The 11,433-nt window shown below is 36.7% G+C and overlaps 1 protein-coding gene across 1 annotated transcript in view; it reads right to left on the bottom strand.

Moving 5' to 3' along the window:
• Positions 1-6,794: 6,794 nt before the first annotated feature.
• The window catches only part of Dkk2 (dickkopf WNT signaling pathway inhibitor 2), a 98,497-nt gene continuing 93,858 nt past the window's right edge, over positions 6,795-11,433 (bottom strand). Inside the window, exon 4 of the mRNA XM_046458958.2 lies at positions 6,795-9,448. Coding sequence (XP_046314914.1) covers positions 9,198-9,448 — 251 coding nt within the window. The 3' untranslated portion in view covers positions 6,795-9,197. The remainder of the gene's footprint in view (positions 9,449-11,433) is intronic.

Below are 11,433 nucleotides of genomic sequence, written 5' to 3'. Positions count from 1 at the left end.
GGCTGCCGTAAAGAGTGACCCAGGATGATACAGAGGTACCAGTAAGCCAGCACCTGGCACACAGTATACATTTAAAAGAGACAGGAGTTACAAGGTTATTGTAAGAAATAAAGTGTGGAAACACATTTGGTGGCACTCTGAGGCAAAGCAAAAAATCTCAATAAATAAGATTATTATCATTACTATTATGTTTGTATCCTACAGGAGAATTCTTAGGAATGATCTTTCTTGGCAACTGACAAAATAAGAGCTAGATTCTCAGTAAAATATTGGACTAGCACAGTATTATTTAGATAGTCCCTAAATCACTGGCTTTTCTGTGATGCCTTCACTCCTAAAAGTTAAGTTTTTATTGAATAGATTCTAGGAACTTCCTTTATTTGTCTTAATTCAAGGCTAACGAAACTGTTTTTCTAAGAGGAAATTCCATGTCTCCTGCTCTATGAACTTTTTTTCCATATTTTTATTGGTGCATTGAATTGTACACAATGGTGGGATTCATTGTGGAACAATATAAATTGACCAATGTCATTTCCATGAACATTTTCTTGCCTTTACCTGCCCCTTTCTTCCAGATGGTCAGTCTTTTCAACCTATCCTAAACCTAACACTGAGTAGTGCTTTCCTGGGGTGCTTTTTCCCCCCTATGAAATCACAGATACCTATTCTCTTCTAACCTTGAAATAGTATTTTGAGCAACTTCATAATTTTTTAAAGAAATAGATCCTAAGCACTACAAGTTTTCTTTACCCCTTTTATTTTTTATTTCTTCTAATTAATTATATGTCAACAGAATACATTTTGACACATTTTACATAAATGGAGTATAACTTCTCATTCTGCTGGTTGCACATGGTGTAGAGTTACACTGGTCATGTAATCACATATACACATAGGGTAATAATGTCCAATTCATTCTACTATCCTTCTTACCCCCATACCCCCTCCTCCTTCTTAACTTCACTCCTCTCTGTCTAATCCAAAGTACCTCTATTTTCCCCTAGCCTCCCGCCTTATCATATCAGAAATATGTGGTTCTTTGGGATTGGCTCATTTCACTTAACATGATGTTCTCTAATTCTATCCATTCACCTGCAAATGCCATAATTTCATTCTTCTTTAAGTTTGAGTAACCAAGTTGGTTCCATAGTTTAGCTATTGTGAATTGAGCTGCTTAAACATTGATGTGGCTGTGTCACTGTAGTATTCTGATTTTAAGTCCTTTGGGTATAAACTTAGGAGGGGAATAACTGGGTGAAATTGTGGATCCATTCCAAGTTTTCTGAGGAATATCCATACTGCTTTCCATAGTGGTTCACCAATTTGCAGTCCCACTAGCAATATATGAGTGTACCTTTTCCCCCACATCCTCATAACATTTATTGTTGCTTGTATTCTTGATAATTGCCATTCTGACTGGACTGAGATGAAATCTCAGTGTAGTTTTTTGATTCACATTCCTCTAATTGCTAGATCTGTTGAACATATCCCTTTTTTTAAAGAAATATTTTGCATAGCATCTCCACATTCCTCCACAGCTAACATTGATTTTCATGGTTCCAAATTGAATCCTCTGGTGTACTTGGAAGTTTATTCCCAATAGAAAATTCAAGGTTCCTTGAAATATATACAATGGAGTTTCTCTGTGTGTTCCTCTTAGGAATTATAAAAGCCAACATCACTTGGGAAGTTATAAGGCATGGACACATGTTAAACAGCTTGAACATTACCATTACCAGGGGAGCTCCATAGATGTTACTTGGTCTTCATGTTATCTAAAGCAACTTTAAGTATGGCATACAACTGGGCACAGAATCAGTAACTGTTGGGACAGATGAGAACACAGCTGGAGTGAATGATAGACAAGGTAGAAAAAGAAATGGAAGACAAAAGCATCTCTATTTCAAGGTCTGTCTGAAAAGCTTAAGTAGGACTGAGAATATCTTACATGTGCTAGCTGATCTGATGTTCTCCATCTGTTATGAGGCCCTGGAGGCTGACTGGCCATTAAACACAGAATGATGACTGGTGTAGCAGGTGCAGTGAAGTGGGGAGGTGTGGAGCAAATAAAACAAGTCCATGGCATCTATAAGAAATGTTGACCCCAGGAAATTTTAAAAGGTTGTGTGCTGTGTTATCCATGACGTATGTGTGAGAAGTATGATGGCAAGTGCATTTCTCATGCAAGTGCTTCCATTATATGCATACTGTTATTCCTTTAGAATTCCCAGGCCCTGTCCTATACGATTACTTAATTCTCAAAGAGAACCATGACTGGCTTTGACAAATAGGTTTTTAATGCAACTCACTGGCCCAATGTCAATGGGAGCTTTTGCCTGAGCTACACCCTTTGCTAAAGTAATTTTCTAAACCTACTGCTGTGAGTCAACTATTTTCTTCCTGTCAGTTTTCCTTGACATCTGTATCAAATTGAAGCTTCTTATTAGCACCTTTTATGACTTCCAGCATTCCACTGATGCATCTCTTTCTAATACTCCCTCTTGAAACTTTGCTCAGTCTCATTGCTCCGTCGGTTCTCTTCTGCACACCATCCTGCGGTCCTCTCATCCCTACACTTCAAAACCTCTTCTCCCAGTGCAGCGAACAAACTCTTTTTGTGAATGTAATCTCCTCTTCACAGAGTTCCTTCTTAAGATCTCAAGATGGCTGGTGAAACATGGAGGGCAATCTTGTAAAAAATTATTGGCATTCTGCTGAGGACAATTCTTCCTTCAAAATAAAAGGACACTATGCAAAAGAGAGATTTTTTAAAAACTTTTCTTGTCCGAAATTTACCTTCCTGTGCTCCTGTTGTCATGCTATACTTAGACTCCTTTTTTTAAATTTCACAGACTTTACCTATTCCAACAGCAAATTAAGTTGGATCTATCACCAACATACCCGAAATCCAGTCATGTCCCAGGGTCTCTACCATCCCTCCCTACTCCAAGCCACCAGAGGTTCTTGCCCAGATGCCCAAATATCTATCCTTCACACAGCAGCATGTGTGATCGTTAGAAAACATAAGTCAGTTAATGCTGCTCCCCGAATCAAAAGGCTCTGCCTACTCTATACATCTTTCAAGATAAAACAGGATTGTCAATAAGGTTCTACACAATCTGTCCTGTCCTCATTCTTGCCATTCCATTCTGCACCAAAAAAATTGTACCTATTGTCAAGTTTTTGCCTTTCTCTTCTTCTGCCTGGGTTGCTGATTCTGTAGACATTTGCATTGCTAACCCTTTAGTTTGCTCAGGTTTCAGCTCAAATCCTTCCTTCTTTAAGAGACCTTTCCTGACTAGAGTATATAAAATGACACTAACCATTCTTTTATTCTCCTTTATCCTGCTTCAGTCTTCTTTACAGTGCTCAACTCTGTCAACTATAGTATTGATTTGTTTGCTATTTAGCTTTCTCTTTTCCATCAACTGTGCTAAAAAATAACTGAAGTGTAAAAATGAGAGCATGAATTTCATTGGTTTGATTCTCTGCTTTTACCCACTGCATGTACAAAGTTTCTTAGCATGTAATCGGTGCTTGGTGAACATGCAAAATGAAGAAATGTAAGTTAGGAGTTGTATTAATATGTTTTGCATTATTATAACAAAATGCTTGAGGTATGAACTTTACAAAGATAAAAGGTTTATTTAGCCCACAGTGTAGGAGCTTCAAGGCTATGGTGCTTACGTTAGCTCAGTTCTGATAAAGACTTAATGGCAAATGGGAGCTCTTCAGGTAGGACCATCTGTCAGAGTGAGCAGTCACATTTTGGGCCAGGAAGCTGAGAAGATGACAGGTTTCATACAACCCCTTCTGAGGGCATGCCCCCAGTGAGCTAAGGACCTCCAAGTAAACTCTACCTCTTAAAGGTCCTTACCACAGCTTGAGGACCAAGTTCCCAACACATGAACATTTGCAGGGGACATAAAGCATATTTTAAACCATAGCATGGGTAACTTCTGGGCTTTTAGGAGTGTATCCTTAGCTAGTATCAGTCGCAATTTTGGCTCAGGAATCTGTTGATGTCCTTCTACAATGAGAACAAATGCAGGGAAGAAGGAGTAAATAGTTCCACACAGCATGAAGCAATGGAAACCACACTGTGACACAGACCTACAAAATGCTAGCTTCTAAGAGACTATGGAAGCGACATCACTGGACAGAGCCTATTCTCAATTAAGCACTAGTGGCACTTGCATATGCTAGGTATGTAAAAGAAAAATGAGGCTAACACCATGATGAATTTCTAAACTTGACCAGTTGTACATGAAAGAAGCAAAACCTCAAATACCACTCGTCCTGTAAAAAAAGACAGAATGCACAGGTGGAGTATTCACCCACACTACCATGTTGAAATAACAGTGCCATATTTAACTTCTTGATGGGACATTTTTCCCAAGTAAGCTCAAATTCATAGGCCACATATTCCATATATCTGGTTTAGATTTTTCTCCATCTGTCTTGCTTCACTTGGATTCTGTACATTTCTGCTATGGTTTTGGTAATACTAAGTCTTACGTGTATTAATAGCAATTTGCTTAACATATCTGCTCTAAGAACAAGAGATTAAATATGGTAGCATCTTTTGCGTAATTTTTTGTGTCCTACACATCTACTGTACTTTGTTAAAGTGAGCAATATCAGAAATTGTTGTCAAACTAACAAATCTTCTGAGGCCCTATGGAACCTGCACTCAGTCCAGTAAGAGACTGTCCAGGCATTGTTGTGGAAGGAGTTCCAGCTCACGGAAGTACCAGCACTCCTCTTGTTGAGACAGAGAAGACTATGGAATAATGAAGGAATATAGTAGCCCCCAAATGGAAGATTTTGAATTTTGATTCCTTTGGATTCATTTAAAAGAGAAAGATAACAATTACAGACTTTAATTCCTTTGGACCTCAACTTATTTTGACTTTAATGAGCAAGAAGATTTCATTTTTGTAGTTCAGTTTCTCCTTATGGAATTGTCAATAGAGGAGGAGTTACATTAAAATGAGGGACATTTCTATATTATTGAGACTTTATTTTCTAAATGAATTTTTATATTGTATTATCAGATACTCAACATGTCATTTATTTTCACTGAAGAATCTTTAGTAGGATAAATTAGATAATATGACAAACATAATTGAAATGGTAAAAAGAAAGAGGAATTATTTTCCAGACCTGGTTAAAAAGAAAAAGGTCTTGGAGGTGATTTAATTTATATGCTATTTGTTTTTACCCATTTTGCAAATTCTTGGGAACAAAAATCTTCCTGAGAAGAAACACAAGAAGGAGTGATTGGCTGTGAGAGGATGATCTTTTGAGAGACAGCCTGTGTTAGTCAGCTTGCCATTACTATAAAGAAATACTTGACACAGATTATGCATGAAGAAAAGGGACTTATTAAACTCGTGGTTCTACAGGCTGAAAGTTCCAATGGTATAAGAAGGTTATATGGTAAGGGTATAGCCTATCTGTTGGGTAGATTACCTCATGACATGGATAGCAATCATGGGAACAAGCAAGTGATTAGATCTCCAACCAGGAGCAGCGAGAAAGACTGGGGTCCCCCCATCCCTTCTGAGTACACACCTCCAATGATCTAAGGACCTCCTGGTAATCACCACCTCTTAAAAATCTTGACCATCTTCCAATACCACCATCAGGGGGATCACATTCCCTACAAACATTTCCGGGGAAACAAATATTATTCAAACCATAGACTGTTCCAGTAGATAGCTGATGAGATATCATCATATATCTACTGATTCTAACCCAATCTTCATCATAAACAAATGGTTATGTATTGACTTAAAAATTGATTCAAAAAAAGTGATTCAAACTCAACCTTCATCATAAACAAATGGTTATATATTGACTTAAAAATTATCTGGGGAATGATGTATTTGTGTGGGAAGGACCAGTCCTTCTTTTCTAATCCTTAATGTTAGTTAAATGTAGAGTGGAATAATAATCTTGGTTGACCTGCATCCCTTCCTTGTTTTTCTTATATAATAGAAATTGTCTAGTTTGGTAGAAATTTGAACAAGGTTCTTGAATGAGAAATACATACTTCAGCCTCTTCCCTATGACTTCTTCTTTGGTGCTAACTGCCAGAATGAAGTGTGTCATTCTATCCTGCCCATCCATATTGTAAATTTTACAGGGAAACTCCCGTAGTGTAGAGCTGATGTTTTTAATTTGATAAAACAAATAACTAGGAAAATCCTAACTGACTGTTTAAAATGATGTGGAACTTACCTCAGCAATGCTTGAGGTATCTTCAACTCTTTCCTGTAGCTATGGGACTGGTTTAGCTCCATGGCTACACTTAATTTACCCCACTGTGTTACAGAATGTTTAATCTCTACATCTCCAGACCATTGGTATTTCTAATAAATCATGGCTTTTACAACTATTCTTGGTCTCATAATTGATGAGTACTGTTGGTCAAACCCTCCTGATATCTCTAGGTTCCAGGAAGTGAATTTGAATTCATCAGGGCCCTTACTTAGTCTATCACCATCCACATATAGAGACATCTTGTAGCTTCTTTGTGCTGTATGGAAATGAACCAATCCCTAAGCATGATGGCACCCCCACTTTGGAAAATTTTAGCCCAGAGAAGATTATGAGGAAGATGCTATCTTCAAGTATTTAGAAAAAGTCTGTAGATTCCTTGCTCCAAAAAGCTCCAAAAGAAGAATAAATGAGTGGAAATAACAAGCTGGAATACTTTTATTTAAGTAAAAATTAACTTTCCTACAATTACCACTGTCCTACCATGTAATGAGCTACCTCAGTAAGAATAAACTCCCTTGGATTACCTCATGGTGATATCATCCAAAGAATTCCCACTCAGGCTACAGAGTCAGACCAAATACAGTTAAACCATGAAAATTATGGATCCATGAGAATTTTCCCCATAAGCAAAACACAAGGAAATTTGAATTCAATTTTTTTGGAGAGAAAATTTTAATATATTTATCTTATTATACATTTCCCTAAATTACAAAGTCAACAGCTGCAAATATATTCTGCTACAAAGCTTTCTGTAAGAAATATCTCTATAAGAAAATACATCTCATTAACATTTCCTGTAAATAAATTACTTCAAATAATAATTTTGAAAGGGTGAACATAAGGGAAATAATGCAGAAACCAGATTGTAAATGTAATTGCTATATAGGAAATGTTTGACTGAAATGTTCCATTTTCATGTCACTAAGCTTATATAACTTGTTGACACAAACTTTGGCTCTTGGATAAATTAGCTTATAATTTTAGTTTTTGTAGACATGTGCAGAAAACGTAAGTCTTCATCATCCTAGTAAATGTGTGTGGGAAGCTGAAATTCTTAGTAGATATCCATGCTCAGATTCAATTTCTACCAGGAGAACTTAAATTTGAGATTGCAGATGGGGTTTAAGTAAAAGAAAATTAAGGTGTGACTTGCAGTCTATAATAGTTTAAAATAACAACTATAAGATAACTTTCTTCCTTTTATGCTGTAGACATAATATTTAGAACTGGTTAAAAATAAAAGTAGCAAAGTGGTTTTGAAGAATTTAAAACTGTGGTTTCTATAGGTTAGCAATATGTAGATTTTACAGGTTATTATGTTTTTTCAAACCTCAGTGGCTGCAAAACCAGATGCTATATCTTTGACAATAAAAGGCTGTTGCAGAGAGAGGTTGGTGCAGAAAAATTAGATAGCAAAATCAGATGGTTTATCGGTTGATTAGAAGCTTAAGAGGACAAGGAACCTCATGCACTGTCTATCTCATGAGTAGTGAGACATACTCATAATTAAGATTCTTTTAGTACCTCAAAAATATAAAATAAATATTTTGAGGATAGGAAGGGCAAGTGAATTCACAATGAACTCATCTGCATAGTAAGGATTCTAATAGCGAATACCATGGAGAACTTCCATGTAGGTTTGCAGTCTCTGGTTTCAAAGATGAAAAAAGTCAGCTTGTGCTTCAGACATATGATGTATATTTATATAGATCTATGTGTTGCCCAAACCTGGACAATTGACAAAGCTTTCCCCATTTCTTTACTGTGCTTCAGTGCAATATAGATATTACTCAAGTTCCTATTATCAGCTTCACTCTAGTCCATTGCAGAGCATGTAAAAAAGAACCATATTTATCAATCTAATACTATCAAAACTTAGAGTGTGTCAAACTTTTCAAAATAATGATGTCTCCATTAGCTTCATTTCCCACATATTTTGGATATCTTTAAACATTTTGCAATCTGTGAAAACTCTTCTCTGTGCATTTATTGCACTAGTCACAACTAATGGATACAGTTTGGAAAATAAAATGTACTCAGGGTAGGAATCTTATACAATCAAGAGAGATGCCATGTCATTCCTTCAGAATCAAGGAACTGTTTTTTATTTGTGCATTTAATTATACATAAAAGTGGGATTCATTATGCCATATTGCTGCAAGACAGATCATATTAAGGAACTGTTTTTTATTTTATATCAGTTCTTATTAATTACAAGTGAAGTTAAATTTTTGAAAACAATGTAAATAAGCAGTTTGAGGAAGAACAAGTTTGTTTTTTCCAAAGATCTTGATGAAAGACCTGGTGTTATTTTGAAATCATTTGGAAAATATTGACTGCTTTTTTTCCTTCTCTACCCAAGGCCTTTAGTTGAGCATTCAAAGTAGAGTAGCAAATTAAAAAGTGATTCTCTTGCAAATTAACTCTGCTTTATGTTTTCAATTCCTGTTTATCAATTCTTTCCATGTTTTAGAACTTATACATCAAAGTAAACTGGGGGTATTTTGTTAAACTAGAACTTTGAAAAGAAATATGGATTTTAGGTTATTTTTATAGGCAATCACCAACCTGAAGGAACTCTCTCCTCCAGCACAACCTAAACTCTTGGAAATTCATATGGAATTCAGTAATTTCCACTATGTGCTTTTTTCCTTATTAATAGCATTTTCACAACTGTGTACATTATTTACATAAACAAGTTGCATAATGGAAGCCTGCTGGTTGCGCTGAGTTTGACACCCTTCCAATTCATTCAGTCCTCCTTTCTTTCTTTCTTTCTGTGGTCTATATTCTTATCACCTTCATCATCTACACCATTCTTATGCATTCCAAACTTTATTTTCCACCATGCCATAATGCGTTAAATACATGAATTCACAGTCTCTAGTGGTGATTCTCCTCACTGGTGATCAGATTTTCTGACACACGTGGAGTCTGGCTTTGGAAGAGTAGGTGGCATCCTTCCACACTTTGCAAGACAAGCCTTTTGCACAGTCACACCGCTGGAAAATTTCCAGCCCATGAGAGCCCTTCTTGCGCTGTTTGGTACAGACTTCGCCCTGATGGAGCACTGGTTTGCAGATTTTGGTCCAGAAGTGACGAGCACAGCAGAACCCTTCAATGCAGTCTGATGATCGCAGGCAGGGGTCTCCTTCATGCCCTGCAGAGACCACCACCAAAAGATATCACTGTAAAATGTTCCACTTTGCAATCTGAAGCACATAAAATACTTTACTTATAGTATCTTATACAATTTACAATGAAAAGTCTTGGATTCATACCATCTGTCTCTCCCTGTGCTCATATAAATCCATTATTGTCTATTTCCATTATTTGCTATCTGGATATAAAACTTAATGATTAGCCAGGATTGTGCTTCATCTCCCCTTTACTTTATGACGGCCTTTTAGATAGTTCCCTGATCATTAACTATTTTTTTTCCTAGAGGGTAAGTGACAAAAATGTAAAATAACTGATCTCAAACTAACTTTGAGATCCACAAAGTAAGTTTATTCTTCTTGAGAGATCAGAACAAACTTCTGATTCAAGGAGAAGGCTGAGATGCTCAGGGACTCCTCTTAAGACTACTTTACTTATCAATTACAGTCAGGAAAACAGAAACTTTAAGTGTTCAAACCAGAAGATATTGTATGCATAGAATTGGTCACACAGTAGTGGTTGAGCTAAGAATCACCGGAGGATGGTGAGAAGATGCTACTACCACATTTAGGCTGGTTGAACCAAAGGAGGAGGTGATGTCAGAATCCAGAGGCTGGATTCAGATGCTAGCCAAGGCTGGCATCCTAACAGACATACCTATCAGGAGCTAAAGCGACAAGGAGACATAGCCCTGCCAGAAATACTACCTGAAGCAGTAAAAATGGGAGAATATGTTGGCTCAACGAGCCAGGTGAATCTGACAGGGAGCCCAGGCAATGCAGTCTATAAAGAGCTGCGACACAGAGCAGAGTAGAGAAAGGGCAGTTAATCCATCTGAGAGCAAACAGGCTCCAAGGAGCAACCAAGGACCCCTTATAAGAACATGTGGAAATACAAATCTTGGTATTGTATCCAGAAGTCAGCGAATAGCCCACCCATACATGGTTGAATGGATCCGTAATCCATATAAAGCAGGGTTTGGCAAACTTTTCTGTAAAGTGCCATATTGTAAATACATTAGGGTTTTGAGGCCATATGATCTCTGTCACTCCTCAGCTCTATTGTTGCTTTGCAAAAGCAGTCACAGATAAGACCCATATGGACAGATCAATCTGTTTTCCACTGAAACAGGTAGCAGTGCAGAAGGGGATCACAGGACATAGTGAAGTCGTCTCTGCGTCTGAAGGGTTATCTGTTATCCAAGATGAAGCTAGTCCCACTGTGAGATCTGGGAACAACTCATTTACCTTTCAACCTAAGATTTCTATTTGTCATTCAAAAAATTTTACATATTATTAAATAAAAATGATTAATAATTTTAAACTACTGTGAAAAATAATTTTAAACTATGGTGAAATATGTATCTGTTAGAATCAAGAAATATACGAATGTAACAGTAAGTGGATTTGGTGGAACAGAAACAGGAAAAGAATATAGGACCTCAATGAGTGTAGAGAAAGATAACTGAAGGGGGATTATTTGTCAATATGTTTAGCACTATCCATGTGATCATTAACAGTCTGAGTCAGACTAATGGATCAGATATTCTCTGGGATACTAGCTCTACAGTTTTTGTGGTCAAACTATAGAAATACTGTGTTTAAAAAGTTAAAACCAGGTTTTCTCATTGCTAGATTTCTCAGAGACTTTGGTATACCCATGTTTATTATAAATGTCCTGGAAAGGGGAAGATGTATTATTATGAAATTCTTTTAGACCTAGGGCCCTTTTGTTCAGTAACATTTTGAAAGGGGGTACTCCACAGAATACACTTTAGAAATGCTGCATTTTATAATGAATATTGAAAACTTAGGGATTCGTGTTTTCAAAATTTTACTATTAATGATTCAATCTCAAGAATTTCATGCTTTCCAAGCAATTAGGTTTCCAAAGTATTCTGATGCAAGGAAGGGGATCATATGGCCATACAAAATCTCAAAGTAAATCGACAATATGGGATAAGTTGGTTTATAAATAGCACATCAT

This window comes from Marmota monax, unplaced genomic scaffold (genome assembly GCF_021218885.2).
Source record: "Marmota monax isolate L192 unplaced genomic scaffold, Marmota_monax_Labrador192_F-V1.1 WCK01_AAM20220418_F8-fsc00002, whole genome shotgun sequence".
Lineage (NCBI taxonomy): Eukaryota > Metazoa > Chordata > Mammalia > Rodentia > Sciuridae > Marmota > Marmota monax.
This window is presented reverse-complemented; position numbering and strand designations above follow the sequence as displayed.